Raw genomic sequence first — 17,339 nt, 5'->3', positions numbered from 1 at the left:
GAATTTTGTGACATGGGTGTGTCTTACTGTCCTGCTGTTTCATACCCTTGATGATCTGAGGAAGAGACATGAAGCTACGGTAAAGTGGCCTGCCGGGGGATAATTGCTGCAGAAGTCTTTGGCGCGCGCAGGGAGTGCTGAAGAGGTTCCTCTGCAGTTGCCTCCTTGGAACTGCCTTTGATGGAAACTTGTTAGAACTAGCTCTGGATTCATGCTGGCATTGACTGTGAGGAATTCTGGTGTCTGACACGCTTTTGTGGGAGCCCTTTAGGTTGGACGTTTTATAAAAAAATTGTAACGTAGCATCCTCTGTCAGTTTTGGCATCTCTACTGCCATGTTTTTCTCTCCAGATGAGTGCTTGAGTCAGCTTTTTTATGGCATCTTCTCCGCTTTGGGAGCTGTGGGACTGGCATTCACTCCTCAGGTCTTGCATGTTCTGAGGTGCCTCAATTCTGCTGCTCTCCAGAAACTTCTGTGCTTTTGGATGTCAGAAGAAGGGGACAACTGCCTCGTCCGGCTGGACAAAAAGGAAAACAACAAATATTGCAGAGAAAATACAGGATCTGAAAGGCGAGTGGCGAAAGAAATAGAGAAATGAAAACGGGTGGGGGGGAAATACTGCACATGTACAGAATGGAAGAAATTGTGCTCGTGATGGGCTTGAGCATGGCAAGTGGCTCCTCCTGAGTGGAAAAGGCAAAGGCTTTCTGCAGAACTCTGGCTCTGGCACCTGATACGACACTTGCATGTCCTTGTTTTCTGTGCCCAGCGAGCTGGAGGTGGGTGCTATTCTGTTGGAGCTGGAGCAGCAATGTGAAAAAGGGGAAAGTTTTGTGACACTCGGAGTTGTTGACAACAAGCAAACTTTGAACTCTTGAAGAGATCTTGATCGCCTTTTAATTGGTACCACCTTCATCACTGTTGGAGTTCACTGTCTGCTGATGTAGCATCTCACCTTTCTGAATACTGACTATAATGTTTATTGGTGTTTGTTAGTAGTAAAAAAAGCCAACTTGTGGTTGATATGTCTGTTCCTGGCCTTCTGCTTCTGGTCAGTGGGTGGGTGGCTCTGGGCCAAGCGAGCTGTGCTTTGTTCCCTGAACTGCAGTTTTGATTTGCTCAGCTTGTAATAGTCTCTCTCTGGCTGGGGTTGTCAAAGGCGGCCAAGGGTGGAATACGCTCAGATCCTTTGAAAGTGTCCCACTGGGGACGTCAGGTTAATTTGGGCTCACTCAGGTTGAAAGTACTCGTGTTTTATCAGGTTGGTAGCAGGTTATTTCTGGTGTAGTAGAATACTTCAGTTCATTTCTGAGATGTGTTTCTCCAAAACTTGTGTGCTGTGTCCTGCCTGCTTGTCCTTTGTGTGGATAAGAGCCCTGCACGCACAGTTCACCAACCATCCTCATCCTCGTGACAGCCTTCAGCATCTGTCCATCACCCAAAAGTAACTCCCTTGAGCCATGCTTCCGCGACAGATGTGTGCTCAGCCATGTCCGTAAAACAGACGAGCACTGGGCTGCAGTTTGCGAGTCTGTCCCCTGTGCTGCTCGCAGATCCAATTCCAGTGTCATTCCTAGCATCATGCCCTTCGTACCTTTCTGCATTTGTCGGGGCAAGGACTGTGTTGTATTTGCAATGGCATGATCTAGTCAGATGTACCCGCTGCTGGGTTCTGAGGCCAAAAGCCTATTGTACACCTTCAAAAACGTTTTCGCTTGTAGCACTGTATAGGGGACGGTCGGAAGCAGCTTGTTGCTGCTGTGCTGAAGAGATGGTGTTATTGTCTCGTGTCCCGCCGAGAGGGGGGCAGCCTGGAGAGCATGTATAGGTGGTGACCCCAAGATTTGGCCCAACAGTTGGAGGCTCACGGATTGGTTCCTCTTTCAAAGGAAAACTTAGCGTTCAGTAGTCTCTGTGGGAATGTGTCCAGGATTCTCTTGTAGGTGAGGGGAGTTTCTACGGATTCCTGTGCTGGTGTAGTCCCCCCCTGCATTGCTAACCTGGAATTTGTGAGAAAGAGACAAACCAAGGAGCTGTGTAGGATAGGATAGGGTAGGGTAGGATAGTTAAGTTGGAAGGGACCTACAACAATCACGTAGTCTAAGTGCCATGTTGTAGCTTGATGGAGTTTGGGACCCTTTGTGAGTCAGCAGAGGATCACTCTTGGATCTCAATGAAAAGCTTTGTGTGCGTTCCAGGTGCTTGAACCTGGGCTGTACGTGTCAGGCTTCTCTAGCAGAAATGAGGTTACAGCCAGGAGAACATTGGCAAGGACTTCTCAGTTTTGCCATGCTCCTCAGGAGTGTTCTTCATTTATTGCTTTTCCATCTCCTGTAGTTTCAGTATGGCTGAGCAAAAAACTTGTCCGGAGAGGAGTCTGCTTCTTGCTCAGCCTACCTAATTCACCATTACTTTCTCCATCTGTACACATCTCTTGCCAGCATTTCTCAGCCTTTCCTCCAATGTTATCAGCCTTACAGTCTTAGGTTTTCTGCTCTGCAGGATTGTTTTCTGCTGCCTTTCACTTCACTGGGCCCTTTAGTAATGACACAGGCTAGCATGATGCTCTGCTTCATGAAGTTCAGTGCATTGTCCTGTAAAGAACAGTCTGTCCTTATTTTTTTTTTTTTTTCTTGTTCAAAGATTTAGAGATTTCCTGAGGAGTTTGCAGAAGCTGGAAGATTAGGAATGACCATCCCATTCTAGGGAAGCAGATCAAGCAGGGTCTCTAACAGAAGGTGACCAGACAAGTTTGCTGTGAAAATAAACTCCATCAAAGGGACGTGATTGTAGCCATGCTGAGAGGAAGAGCTCTGGCCCCCCCTCTAGTTATGGGGGTTGTGCTAAGTGAGTGCGGCCAACTTTGCCTTAGTTGGATAGCTGAGTGTTGCTTTGGTACAAAGCAAAGGACGGGACCTTAAGAGTTGAACCAACGCTGATACTCTAGCCAGTTCTTTTAACTTTCATTTTAATTAAAAGTTGATTAATGCATATAACTGCGCCGAGCTGCCAAATAATGTTGTGCAACTCCAGGAAGCCTGTGTGAGCCAGCATCTCAACTAGAATCCATAGTCTGAAATTGGACCGCTTTTGTTGTTGTTGCTCTGTCCAGGAGTGTGATGCGATAGTTACACGTGGAGGGTGCAGCCTGTGTCTTGGGGGCAGAGCAGCCCTCTAATGAGAGGGACAAACGTGTATTGGTACAAGTGTGGAATGTGGGAAAGAAACACAAGGATTTGGTAAGAATAAAATAAGCAAATAGTGGCAGCCAGGAGCCCTGAAGGGTAGAGGTTTGCAGCTCAGATAAGTGTGAGAAAACAGCAAGATGACTCCACTTGGCAGGACTCTCTTGTGATCTTTGCAAAGACCTGCAGACCCACCGTGAGTTGCCCCAGACGCCAAGGAAGGGGCATGTACTCACAGGGCGTGATTACTGGCCCCGGCCGTGTGATCTGGCTGTACTGCAGAGAACCTGAGCTGAACTCTTCACCCCCAAACCTCCCTGCATGGGTGGCACGAGGCTTTGCTCCACTCGCTCCTCATATCCTGCCTCTAGGATTTGTCAGGGTCGCCTTAAGAAAGGGTCTATCTCAGCCTGGGCAAATACCATCAGTCGCGGGCATGGCTCACTGGTATTTTTGATGTGCCGTGTTCTCTGCCATCACCTTCAGCATCCGTGACTGTGCTGTAATGGTTCCAGCCTGGGATCCCTGATGGAGGTGATGACAGAGGATCAGTTCTCCTGTGTGGCTTTCTGCCCTCATGAAAAACTAACCTGTAGGTTATTTTTAAAAGCCAATTCTTCTGCTTGTATTGTGCATGATAGCTGCTGAGGAGCTGGCCTCTACATGCTACCAGCTTGGCAGCGTCTCCCTTCTAACATCCCTGCGGACTGCTTCCATCTCTGCGTGTCACAATCCGCCCAGGCATCGTCCCTTTCGAAGCTGAACACAAGATGTTGTGTGTAGCCTGGCTCAGCTCTTTTTTTTGCCCATCGTTCTCCACTCCCTGCACTCCACCCGCTGGCTTCTCAAGCTGGACATCCTCCAGAGTACCTGTCGTCTTCCTTCCAGATCTCCTGGAAGCCATCTGTACAAACGGCTCGGCAGCACCCCTTCTGCTTACAGGTGGAGGGGAAGAAAGTGCCTCTGTCACACAGGGTGGTTTTCTGCTTGACTCCGCTGATCTGGCATGAATCGATTTGCAGGCTTCTCTGCTCATGGACAAAGCCCAGGAAATAGAAACTAATGCAGCCTGACAACCTAACCCTCAAAATGTATCGGAGCGCCTCTCCTGAGCCGTTCCCTTCTCTTTCTTGCTCTTTATTCAAACCCCTTCTAGTCTGTTGAGCTTTTGGGGAGCCTTAAACTTCTTCTGGAGGCTTTTGGTTGAGTCTCTAAGGTAGTGACACAGTACCAGGCCAAGCCACACAGTTCTGCTGTGACCTTACAAACATCCCTTAAATCCTTAATATAGCACAAAGAGCTCCTTCTTCAGGAGCAATTAAGGTGTGCGCACAGAGATGTGCAATTCAGAGGTGTGCTGGGCACCGCACAGTCCCTCCTCGTGTGCCTGAGTTCCTGCCTGGGGTTGCCGAAGCTGCTTTGGGAGACCTCTGAGGGGAATTTTGGCATTGGAGAGCAACAGTGTGTATCCGTAAAACATGTTGTATTACATTACTGAAGAATATTTGTTACCCGTATCTTTAAAGTGTGTCTATATACCTTGACCCTGGAGGGCTCTGGCTGCTGTTGCTGGATGCTCGTACAATATGAACAGGTATAATTGGTCAGCTGTGCCTCTGAGCAGCTCTGGAGCTAAGCCTGGGATCCTGCAGGAGTCCCAGCAAGTCCACCCACTGGGAAAGGAAGCAGTTAAAGTTGTCAAGTTTGCCAGGAAATTGAATAAACTAGGAGCAGTGCTTAAGTCGCACGATGACTAGCTCAGACCATTCAGTGGAGACCACAGCTAGAGCCAGTGAACAGTGCTGTAGTGTCTGCACTCCCTGCTTCCCCTCCCACCGCCATTTACAGCTCTTTTTAAAAAAAAAAAAAAAAAAAAAAAAAAAAGGATTGAGCTTGAGTCCACAAGCTCAGAGCCAGTGGAGCTGAAATAGTCTGCCAGCTGGACTGCTGTAAGTAGAGCGCTGATAACTTTTCGTTGCCTTTTCCATTACTTAGGTGTTTTATATGTAGCATTCCTTTGTGTCATGCAGGACTGAAATGTATGTGATGTGCAAGGAAGAGATTTTTGCCTTTCCAACTTGCTATTTTTAATCTTTTTCCCTTGGATTTCTCTCAGGGGCTTTCATTTTAAATCTTAGTAAATCTTACCAGGTCTTTCTCACTACTTCTTCAGGAGAAGAGAGGGACCTCCTGACCCTGTTCCTGCTACCAGAAGCGTTGGCGGAGAGACCCTAGGTAAGAATCACTCCAGCTATGTTGAGACAGAAGTCTGGAGGTTTCTGTGTGGGAGCCAGCCCCGGCAGTGCGGCTGGCGCGCTTGCTGCCGCTGCGTGCTGGGCCACTGCAGCAAGCGCCGTCTCTGCTGAACAAGGTTACTTGTAGTGTAAAGGAGACTGAAGAGGTGTTTTTTAAGTCTCTGGTCCTTTTGGGCAGAACCAGCGGAATTAGTTTTATTTCTTGCTTTTTCAGAACTGGCATGGGAAAGATGAGGCACTGTTTTGGAGGGAAGAGTTTAACTGCTCCAAAGGGCACTGATTTAGGGCTGCGTTGTTAATCCTGTTAGACTTCTGATTTGGAAAGTGGCTTCATTCCTTTTGAACGTGACTTTAAGGAAGCTCTGTTCACCCATCGTGTTTCAGACTGAGCTGACTTGTAAAGTACTTTCTGGGAGCTTGGCAGATCCTTCCCATAATCTGTCCTGTTTCTGCATGTCCGGTGTTTCTGCTTTAAAAGGTGTATCTCCCTTGGGTGTCTGGAAGGCTGTTTGCCATAGGAAAAACTCGGTGATTTACTGTGGAGTGGTAGGATTCTGGATTAACTGTTTCCAGGGCAGAAGCAATAGATTGGGAAACTGTTGTTGAGGTTACGTATAATGGCAGTTGTGTTAGGGCTGAGACCTGCTTGTTTGCCCGTTGTTTCTGTTGTGCACTGGCGTAAGATACCTGTTTTTCCTCCCCTTCTCTGTGCTCTGGAGTTGTGACTGTGGCTTCCTTGTATGTGTGAGATGAGGCAGCACTGGTTAAATGCTGGTGGAGGATGAAAGTAAGTCCTAATGCTGAACTTGAGCTAACAGTTTGTTGTTGTCAGATCCTGGTCCTGGCTGCACATCTCCCTGGACGAGCTTGGTTTGCTGAGCTGCTGAGGTGGCATTGCAGTTGAGGGGTAGAAACCTCTGTCTGAACAGAGCCCACCTACGTGCTGAGGTTGGTCCTGCTCCAAGATGATGGCTTAAAGTAAGAGAAGTCCTGTGTGTAGCTCTGAGTCTTGCTGTTTTCCTTAAGAGTTTGAGGGGTCGTGAAATGGAGGCTGTGGCTTCTCTGACCTGGGGTGACAGCACCACCGAGAAGAAAAGAAACAAGCCCTGGAGAGAATTTCCTCATTCCTCTCTCCTGTCCCACCCTGTTTGTTTTCTTATGCGGTAGGCTACTGCAGAGTACAAACAAATTCTTGTGTGTGTGCATTCCTGGTAACAGCACGGCGTCAAGGCAGGTGCACCATGAGGTCTGTGCCCTTCAGGCATGCAAATGCTTCAAAATAACCTGAGCCTGCTGCAGCCACGGTCCCAGTTCCCCTCTCCAGGGCGTGCTCAGGAATCCACTCCGGTGCCTCTTTCTCTCTGTGTAAACATGTGGAGCAGGCAGGAGTTGAGATCAAATCACCCATTCCGGCAAAAATACTGGCTGCTGAAGTGCTGGGTTTGTACAAAGCTAAACCTATTTAAAGAATTTGCAATAGTAGAAACTTATGTGTGTGGATTTTTTCCTCCAGGTATGGAGTCAGGCTTGTTAAAAACAGCGCCCTTCTTTTTTGATACACACAGCTCCATGGTCAGTCAGCTTGTCTCTTAAGAGTCTTGCACAAGCAAAGCAGAGATTGGCAGCTTGAAATATTACACAGCCATTAACCATGTTGCTGCTGCCGCCCTAGATACTGTTTTTTATTCCAAGTCACAGGTAGAGACCTCCTAAGTTGTAACTCAGAGACTGATTGTACTGGGATGTTCCACTGGAAGTGATTTATTTTTAAACAGAAATTTATCCATGTGTTGGTTACCTTTAGTTACACAAAAGACAGCTGATGTGGCTCAGTCTAGGTTATGTCCTCTTATGCTACTTAATATCCCACCCTTTTCAGGGTCTCCTAAAATGTCTTTCAGTGTTGGGTGACTGCAGCAGGGGGTTGGATTTGGCGTTGGAGCACTGGTATGGCAGGGTGAGAAGGAACCACCCAGGTGAGCATCAAGCATGCTCATCCACATGCAGCCACTTGTGAATACTTGATCTTGTTGTTTGATAAATACACTGTAAATATCTAGAGAACACATCCCCTGTTTCTCCCTTTCTGAAGACCAGTGGTGGTGAATTAATGAGAAACTGGACACAATGCAGCCACAAAGGGAGTTTTTAATCTGGTAAACAGACAGGGATCCTGTGGAGCATCTTGGAACCTGCAGAGTTTGGCAGGAGCATGAAATCCTAAAATAATAGGATATTATTTTTATATTGAATAAATAATCAAATTGGACAGTAGTCACTAGCCAGAATGTGGCATCCAAAGCAAAAGCAATGTATCAGTCAACAGAAAGAAGAAGAGGGAGGAGGCAAGATGTTGGCTGGGGTAGAGGGGAGGTTCTTAGGTTACTTCTTTCCTCTTGATCCCATGGTGTAAAGCGCTTTGGCTGTTCTTCTTCCTTGCCCGCTGCAAAAGACAATTTGAAGTTTGTGTGTCTTAGCAGAGGATTCCTTTCCCAAGTGTTTTTGTTTTGGGACTTCAATTCTAGCACTTGAACATTTAACCTCTGAAACAGTATAATCTTAAAAGCTATGCTACATGAGAATCACACCGTGTGTTCTGCAGGTATCCTTTGGTAATGCTTTTCTGTGTCAGGTGAGCTGCTGCTTGCATTAGTCTCACTCTTTTTTCTTCCCCCTGAACATTTTTCTGAGCTGTTTTTCTGGTCTTAATATTTAAATACAAATCAGGGGCAGGGCGAGCTAAAAAATATTAGCAGAAATATGGACAGGGAATACATTCTGTTTTAGCCAGTGCCATTAGTTTATACTACAAGTTAACTTTCTGGGGAGTTACTGCATTAGACAACTTCACAGTAAGAGATCGGCTACAAACTTCATCTGCACAGAAATGCAGAAAATACCTTTGCTGTGTATTGCTGGTATAGCTTATACCAGCTGACTTGGGTGTGTACAGGTGCTTGCTTGCATTAATTGATTTCAGTGTTTGCAAGGAGTGTTAATTCTCGAGTTCTTCCACAGCACTGCTGACTTAGTTTCCTTCTTATCGTCCCCAAATCTTTAACTTCTCTCATTGCTCTTCTTAACTTAACTCCGAAGCCTTTTGAGTTCACACCTTGTCGCTGATGCGCTGCGAGGCCACACGGACCGTCGCGTTCTGGGCACCGGCGATGCCTGCACAGCCGTGTCATAAGGTCACTGTCACAAGCTGAACCAGCTCTACCATCAGAGGGTTGCCATCTGGGGTTTTGTTTGCTAGTGCTGCTTTCAGTTTGGAAAGCTCTTCTAGAGTTTCATTTCCCCTCTCCAATCTAAGTATATTCATACCTATCTCTTCAAACACCAAATTGTCTTTTAGCTTAAAAACCTCTTTTGTCCAAGCTGTAAACACTACTGATGATTTATCTGGAAGGAAGTATGTCTCCTCTCATCTCTTTTTTAAATTTTAATTGGATAAAGTGTCTGTACTTTGTTTTTTATTTCACTTGGTTTTACTTGAGCGCTGGACTAGACTGGGAGGCTACACAGTATCCCAGGTAGGGTCTAGTACAGCAGTGTTGGTACTTACTTTAGTGGTATCTCACCTGGACTATGCTAGGGTTGTCTTTGCCTGCCTCTGTCACGCTGACAGATGCTGTCGTTTCAGGACTGTCTGGTATTCCCAGGTTGTTATCTCTCCTGTGGCTGTTTCCACCTGGTGGCCTTTAATTTTGCACCAGAAATTGTCCCAGGTTGTGTCCCAAGTTGTGCTGGGGTGCAGAGTGCAGAAGCCGTGTCCACATCTAACCATGAGGTGTATTTTTATTTTTAATGTAGCGTGTCCAGACGTACCTGATTTGCAGTAACCAGATTAGGGATTTCGACTGGCAGCCTTTTTGAGTGTTTCTCTCACTGTGTGTAATGTGATTAGAGGGGAAGATGTGACAATGTAAAGCTCATGGAAATGAAATTGGATTGCCTGTGGCTATTGCAGACCTTTGCCTGGTAATAGGTCTTGTACCACCTAACATAATTTCTTTGTTAAACATATTCCCAATAAAATGCATAACTGTCAATTAAGAGAAATACTGTAATCTGATCCTTTAGTATATGCAATTTAAAAAGGGGCTTGAGATATTTTTGCCTCTTGCATGGCTGCGATTGAGAAGAGACTTGGGTTTTTTCCTTTTGCAGATAAGAAATGTTCCTTTATGCTGAGCACTTGTCCCCATGTGCTATGTCAATCAGATTAGGCTGCCTTTCTGGCAAGAATGTTTAGGATGGTGCAGCAATATGATGATGTAAAGCTCAGAGGGACACACCTCCTTTAAACTGTCCTGCCTGCATTGTGTGTTCTCTGTAGCCAGAGTGCAGGACCATGAGGATGCTCCAGAAGTTTATCCGGAGGCAGTAGTTCTCAGTGGCCCAAAGTTATTTTCTCTTGCAGTAGCGGTAGAGAAACCATATTCTGTTTAGAAAAGCGCTTCTTTTTTTGTTAGTTTGTTTTTCAGGGTCTCACTTTTCTACGTGCCTTTTTGAATATCTCTGTCATAAAGATGTCTCATGATCACCACATGAACAGCTCCATGTTGCCAACCATGCATCCTCCTGAACATCACCACTCAACGGCAGCCTCAGGACATGGTCATGGATCTGACATGATGATGATGGTAAGTGGAAAAATCATAATTAACCAGAGAGCTGTTCCTTGTCTGTGATTCAGAGCAACTTTTCATTTTAAAGACTATGCTCTTAAGAGTTGGAAATTAAACTTAGCTTTGACAGGCATGAATTAATCCAGTTAAAACACAGACCCCATGGTGGCTCTTCTGGAATGAAGGAGTGGCACGAGGTGATATGCAACATGAAATTTATTTCAGAGCTGGAGATCTTTTGGCAAAATGATCTTTTCTTGCAAAAACCTTTCTAGCAGCCAGCCTGGTGTCTGCTTGCTTAGCCACGTAAAGGCAGAAATGCAAAGTAAGCATTTTCCTGCAAGAAACAGAGAAGGATGGAGTTCTCCAGGCTGTTACTGTTAGCAAAAGCCTTAACCGGCACTGAGAGGATTGCACACTAGTATGATGGATTGTGCTGACCTGCAGGTGACCAACGTCAGTGCCCTTTTCCTCCTGAACCTTAAATATGCGCTTGGTTTGGGGAGAAAGGTGCTACCAGGACTCTTTGCCATGTTGGCGTTAAGGCTGTTGGTCCTGCATCCTGCTGCTCTAGCTAACCTTGATTTAAACAAGTTCAGACTTGTGCATGCTGGCATCGCTGAAGCTTTGTAGGGATCCTGGCCAGAGTTTCTGTGGAGATGACTGTAGGATCTGTGTTTGTGTGTAGCCAGTTCTAGGGACTTTTTCAGCTTTTTCTCCCTTTTCCAAATACCTTTAGAGTGAGTTTCAGATTATTAAAACCTGACTCTCTACGGTTAGAGTTTGAAAGGACGGGAGAGAGCATGCATTTCCATTTCAAATGAGAATATACTCAGGAGTGTATTTTGCAAGCCTTCAGCTAAAGTTTGCCTGCCAGCTATGTGCCCCGAAGAAGGAATCAAGAATCACTGCTTCTGCTTACATTGCAAGGAGTATCATAGCAGGAGAAGAGAGGACTAGAACAGCCTTCCCCTTTGTGAACATGGCCCAGTACAAAGCCCAGTAGTGGTGGTGGAACTTGCAGTCCAGCACTGTCACTGATGTCCTTGTGAAGCGCTTCATATAATCTAACAGCTAAGTCTTGGCATTCTGTGAGCTGTTACTTTCCATGTAAATGCTGTTTTTTACAAGTGTCAAGTGCTTTTATCTTCAGTGGGTAGTTACAGGACCCTGCCTTACCCTGCAACTGAGAACTGTGATTAATTGCACAAGACTTAGAATTAACATTGCACATAAAACTGTCAGGAAAGGAAGTAAATAGGTATAGCATCTTAGATAATAGACCGAACACATTTTAATGTGTGGATATTCCCATTCTTCACTTGCACCAAGTAACAGTCTCTGTTTCAGCTGTGGTTTATGGAACTAGGCAGTAATGCTCTTTGGTTTGTGCGGTTTGTGTTTTAAATGTAAAAATGTTAAATTCATAAAAGAAATGGAAGTAATTTCTAAAAGATGTTTTATAGTAATTTGTGCTCTAGGGGTAATGAATGTCTCCTGATTCTTAATGGATGCTGAAATTAATTGTAATTCTGATCTTCAGCAAATAACCTTAATTAAGCAATGAGGGGAGTTCAAAGAGAAGTTCTTCTAGCTTATTGAGTACTTTCCATGTGAAAACACTGTATGCAGCTGCAGTCAAGACGTGCTAAACAGCATTGTATTTATCTGGATAGGAATAGTATATGAACTCCAGCTGGCTGGGGGATCATTGATGTCTCCCCTTCCTACAGCATTCATCATGCAGGTTCAGGAGCCCTTATTTTCACCCAGGGGAAGTTGTGGTCCTGCTTTATATCTAATACTCCTTCTTGTACCTGTGGTTAGGCCTCTATTTCCCATAGGATATTAGGAGGTTCTGTAGGGAGACACTAGTCTGCTGGCATGGTGCAGGATGGGACCAGAGGATTCAGCTGTACAAGCCCTTATCTGAATGAGCTTATACGTGGTCAAGGTGGGAGAAGAAAGTGCTGCGTACCACAGCCCATGAGTAGTCATGGGGAGGCAAGGATGAGCTCCACAGAGACATCCCTAATCTCTAACTACTTCTGATACTGAGAAAAGGAGTCCAAGAGCAAGGAGGAGGCACTTTCGTGTGGCAGGCACTGTGAAGGACAGTGCCTTCTGCCCAGGGGCACTTGCCTAAAAGAGCTGCCCACTAGAATTGGAACCTGAAGCATCTTTGGCCATGTCTCACTTGTGCCTGTTGCACTAGATTTACTGAAGAGTTTCTTCGAGCCTATCTGGCAACCAGCTGATCTAAGTTCTTGTCATAGTACAAAAAACCTTTGCTAAATCTTGTTGTGAGCTCCATCTCAGGATGAGCTATACAGGCTCATCTTGATGTTCTTTATGTTTTGGGCAGGCAATGACTTTCCACTTCAGCTATGAGAATGTGCCATTGCTGTTTTCTGGACTTATAATCAATACTCCTGGAGGTTAGTAAAACTGTCTTGTCCAGTCCAAACAAAAAGTTTGCAATTGATGAATGTTCCAGGAATTAACCTTGCTATTTATGCCAAAAATTATGCAGTCATATTGTGTTGAGTCTGTTTTAAATAGCATCTGTGGGGTAAAAGAAAAAGGGAGATGTTTGTATAGCTGAGAATTTGACTGATCTTATTAGCAAAAGTGATTGCTGATATCACTTCATGGGTGAAATTCCAATTAGTATATGGATGAAATTCACATTTACTGTCTGTACATGTGTGCACACAGTGCCCGGCCATAGCCTGCGCATGTGATGTGGTTGTTGAGTCACACACTGACTCTTCTGACACGTTTTGAAGCAAACGTCTTTTGTTGCACAGATACAATAATGTTTCCTCTTTTATCAGAAATGGCTGGTGCTTTTGTGGCTGTTTTCTTCCTGGCCATGTTTTATGAAGGCCTTAAGATTGCCCGAGAGTGTCTGCTCCGTAAATCCCAAGTCAGTATTCGCTACAACTCCATGCCAGTGCCAGGTCCCAATGGCACTATCTTGATGGAGACGCACAAAACTGTTGGGTAAGAATTTCGCCTCATTCTAAGACAAATTTCTGCAGCAGCGGACAAAGGTGAAAACTGGGACAGAAAAAACTTTATGCAGCCAGTATTGCTCTCTGTAAAGTATATTGACTCTAGGCTGGGACACTCCTTGACACTGGAGGACACTGTGCTTGAGTCATTTGGCCACCCTTTAGGATGGGGGACAAAAAGAGGAGAGCAGCAAGGAGTCAGATAAGCTTGTTTTTTTTCCCCAGAGCAGTAATGAACACATTTGTGCAGTTTCCAGGAACAAAATTTGGATGTTATAGCCAGTGACCCTCACAGAAAATACTTAGGATCCTTCTGTTGACAGGTAGTCAAAGCCTCTACTCAGAAAAGAAGCCATTCTGCTTATTGAATGTGGGGCTAAAATAAGCTTGTAGAAGTCTCTTTCTCAGCTGCAAGTTTTGTCCTCCCAGCAAGTACCATGCTTTCTTTGTTAACAGTCAGCTCTGGAGGGGAAAAACACAGTTACAAATGACAGATGCATGCAGAAGTTTATGTCCAGCCTGCTTTGTTATCTTCTCTGCCATTTCATGCCCACCTTGGCATCCTGTCAGCCTAAAAGCTAGGTTTTCTCTTTGGGGATATGCATTTTCCTGCCTGTGTCTTATGGATGCTGACTGTTTTGTGGGGTTTGTGTTCTCAGACAGCAGATGCTGAGCTTCCCTCACCTCCTGCAGACTGTACTGCACATCATTCAAGTCGTGGTCAGTTACTTCCTCATGCTGATCTTCATGACATACAACGGATACCTCTGCATAGCTGTGGCGGCAGGAGCAGGGATGGGCTACTTCTTCTTCAGCTGGAAAAAAGCCGTTGTTGTGGACATCACGGAGCACTGCCACTAACCCCGGATGCTGCCCAGAAGCCTCTCCACCCCACTGCTCTCTTGAAGTGCAGCCATCACGAGGACTGGATCATTCCTAAACTGAAAGAGAAACAATATAAAGAAAATAACTGGAATTCACCACAAGTTCCTAGCTGGGGTGCAGAGACGTGAGGAGCTGGGGTATGCCGCTCCCCTTGCTGCAGGCTGGCAGCAGAGTTGACTCTTGAGGATCCCGTGGTAGCCATTCTTGGCTAGGATTTGCTTTATTCTTAGATTATGCCGTGATTGAAATTAGTTGGCTGACAGAAATGTAGAAACTATTCTTTAAAAAAAAAAAGTTTTATTTTTAAATTGTAAATGCTCATCTCTGAAGGTTTTATGAACACTAGGTAGAGATCAAAGTTGCCAATGGAGCCTACGTGTGCAAATGGCTATTCTAATTTTACCTTTTTTTCAATACATACATAATGCCAGGGGAGATCTCGCTGGTATTGTGGCTTTTGGGGCCAATGACACCTTCTGTTGCAGAAGGACTCAGCCTCTGAGGTGCTGCACCCCAGACACGCTTAGGTGTGTCCTGGCAAGGGAGTGCTTTGACCTAAGTATGCGACTCCTGTGCTTCAGGAGGGTCTTAGATGAGTCTGTCCTCCAAGCCCATCAGGGTATGATGAGTGTTGTTAATCTTTTGATGTATCCAGCAGCTTTACTCAGCTTCAAGTGATAACATTTGGGTTTGGCTGCTTTCACTTCCAAATCATGGAACTATATAGAGTAGATGCAGGACAACAATTGCTTATTTACAGGGCAGAAAGATTTTAAAATAAGCCATTGAACCCGCATTTACTTCATGTTGAATTGCACCTGGATGGAACTAGAACTAGACTTTTGGTTTATTAAAACTAGTTTTGTAAATGAGGCAAGAGCTAAATAATGATTTCATGACGCTAAAGGTTAAAATGTCTGAAGAGGGTGTTCCTTGATTGAGATGAAGGAAGTAAAACAACCGTGTTCCTGTAAAGGAGAGATTTGAGGAAGAGAAGAAAGAAAAGATAGGACTACAGCAGCCTTCAGTCTCTTCTCGGGTGAAATTTGGAGCAGCCTGGGCTGATTAAAAAGTACTCCTGACCCAGATGACTCCTCTTTGTCTTAATAATAATTCTGTGACCACGTTAGCTTGGAGGTGCAAGAGTTATCCCTGCCAGTGGTGGACAGCTGTTGTAGCACAGTAAAGAACTTCCTGTTCAGTGCTGTGAGCTCTACACATTTCACAGGCAAGGCAGGCTGTGACACAGGCAAAACCAGCTTCCTGCATGCGTGATGCCCAGAACATGCTTTGGGTTCTCCAGGGAGCAGTTCTGGTTTAGCACTTTGTTATTAAACTGCTTCTTATTGTAGGGACTGTTGTGCAGAGTATGGTGCAAAGTTAGAGTCTTCATTCTGCCCAGGATGCCCACTTTCTGCCAGTAACTGGCTGAAATGGAAGATGGTGGGATTTTCAGAAGGGCACTGAAAAACAGGCACCACTTTCAGACTGGGACTGATGTCTGGAATGTTCTGTGCGAACAGGGAATCCTTTTGAGAGTAAAGTATCTGGGCACATGCAATAGCATTTTTTTTCTCCGAAAATGCTACTAGTTGCTGTTAGCAGTAGCTGCGTAAGGAAAGCTGATCTTTGTGAAAAGGAATTTATATTTCTTTAGCCCATAAGCCTTACAGGGTGAGGCCCATCCCTGTGTATGTGGGTTCCTCACTGTGCTGATGCTACTACATCGTCAAAGAGCCCATCGTCACCCTACCACCCTCTTTGAAAGGCAGCAGGACATCTGTTACTGCCACTACCAGGATCTTGAATTGCACAACTGAAGTCAACTGTCCTGCATTGATGCCAGGTATTTATTTGGACATCTTGTTTTCTTTGGGCAGTGCAAATACAGAATGAAAAGAGAGGATTTAAAAGGCTTAGGTTTTTAAAGCGCTTCTTTCTGTAGCAAATTTGCATCTGGGTGAAAGAAGCAAAGCTATTTTCATGGAAAAATTCTACCCACCTCCTGATGAGAGATAGGAAAAGCTCTTCGCCAGTCTAGTCTTTGAAGGGAATTATGTCTGTAACAGACTGTGGAAGGACATACTGATGCCCTTTCTGAATCTGTCACAAAGGTAAAAATCTTCTGTGCCCTCTAAGCAACCGTGCCTCTCTCAGAGAGCGGAAAGCAGACCCTTCTGATCCCTGTGTGAGAGCTGTGAGGAAACCGTAGTGCTTGTCAGAGAAAATTGAAGCAGTTAAGTGCTGGAGATGGTTGTTTATGTTTTGAGAGCTTTACACTGCAGGGGCTTGATCCCTGAAGGAGTTCAGGGCCGACATTGCCAACACTGCTCTGATCGGTCTCTCTTGAACGAGATGGAGTCGTTGCCGTTGCAGAGGTGTCTGGTTATGGGGTATAGTCACGAGTGGCTTTGCATGATGACACTAGTTACTTCAAATACCTCTTGCTGTGTCTTTCTCCAAAATAGAACCTCTGCTTGGCCTGATCTTCTTGCTGTCACCTTTTAGCCACCTTTCCTTGTATTCAAGTGACCAGACTTGAATTCTCTGATTTAAGTGATCAGAGGTGGATGACTTGGAGATTCGGCAATAGCTGTGGCTTTTAAAATATAAATTCGGTTCTCTTGTTAGCTTTTCTCATTCGACATGTAGCACATGTGCCCTTGAAGTTGTTTCCCCTCCTGAGGATGAGTACCTCTGTCTGCAAAGGGTCATCTCCTGCCCATGCTCACACAGGAGAGGGCACACAGCTTTCTCCAGAGGGAGAGAGGAAAGTGATGCTGACCTAGCAGTGGTTGCCTGGGGAGCAGGAACCTGGGCAGAAGTCACCCAAGTGTGTAGCAAGCGCCCCAGCTACCTTCCAGCAGCCTGTAAGAATGATGGTTTGAGCATTGGGCAGCACCCGAGTCAGAAATGGGAGCCCAGGCTGGGCTTTGGGGAGAGGTGCACAAGGGGAGGTCTGGAGGTGGTTAAGGAGAGAAGATGGAGGGCTCTGTCCTCTCTGCTTCTGAGCTTGCTGATACAGCGAGGCACAACTGAGAAAAGGACATTTCCAGTCTGTGTCTCTCTGCCAGCTTTGTCCATGTTTTCTTTTGGTTCAGTGTTGACAATCCAGAGAAGCCACCTACCTCCCTGTGCCCCAGCCTCCCCCTGGTCCACCAGATGCCACCGGCTGCCGTGTTCTTGGCCCAGGTTGCTGTTCGCTTGCCAGGGTCTGAGCAAAACCTGGCCTCCCTGCTGATGACTTCTATTGACTGCTTTTGGTGCAGTCCCAGCCTTTCTGCTGGCTGTATTTAGTTGTCCTGATAACACTAAACTCGCACTAAGTAGTGCTTGGAGGGAGATGACGACTCTAACGATTAAGA

At 45.6% G+C, this 17,339-nt stretch overlaps 1 protein-coding gene across 1 annotated transcript; it reads left to right on the top strand.

Moving 5' to 3' along the window:
• Window positions 1-9,940: 9,940 nt before the first annotated feature.
• On the top strand, window positions 9,941-13,950 carry SLC31A1 (solute carrier family 31 member 1; the record flags this gene model as incomplete). Its single annotated transcript, XM_082009054.1, has 4 exons — window positions 9,941-10,087; window positions 12,438-12,510; window positions 12,910-13,078; window positions 13,749-13,950. The coding sequence occupies exons 1-4, from the start codon at window positions 9,974-9,976 to the stop codon at window positions 13,948-13,950; spliced, it is 558 nt and encodes a 185-aa protein (XP_081865180.1). The 5' UTR covers window positions 9,941-9,973.
• Between the last annotated feature and the right edge of the window lie 3,389 nt (window positions 13,951-17,339).

This window comes from Phaethon aethereus (genome assembly GCF_964289735.1).
Source record: "Phaethon aethereus genome assembly, chromosome: 20".
Taxonomy (NCBI): domain Eukaryota; kingdom Metazoa; phylum Chordata; class Aves; order Phaethontiformes; family Phaethontidae; genus Phaethon; species Phaethon aethereus.
The sequence above is the reverse complement of the archived record's forward strand: the minus strand, read 5'-3'. Positions and strand labels throughout refer to the sequence as shown.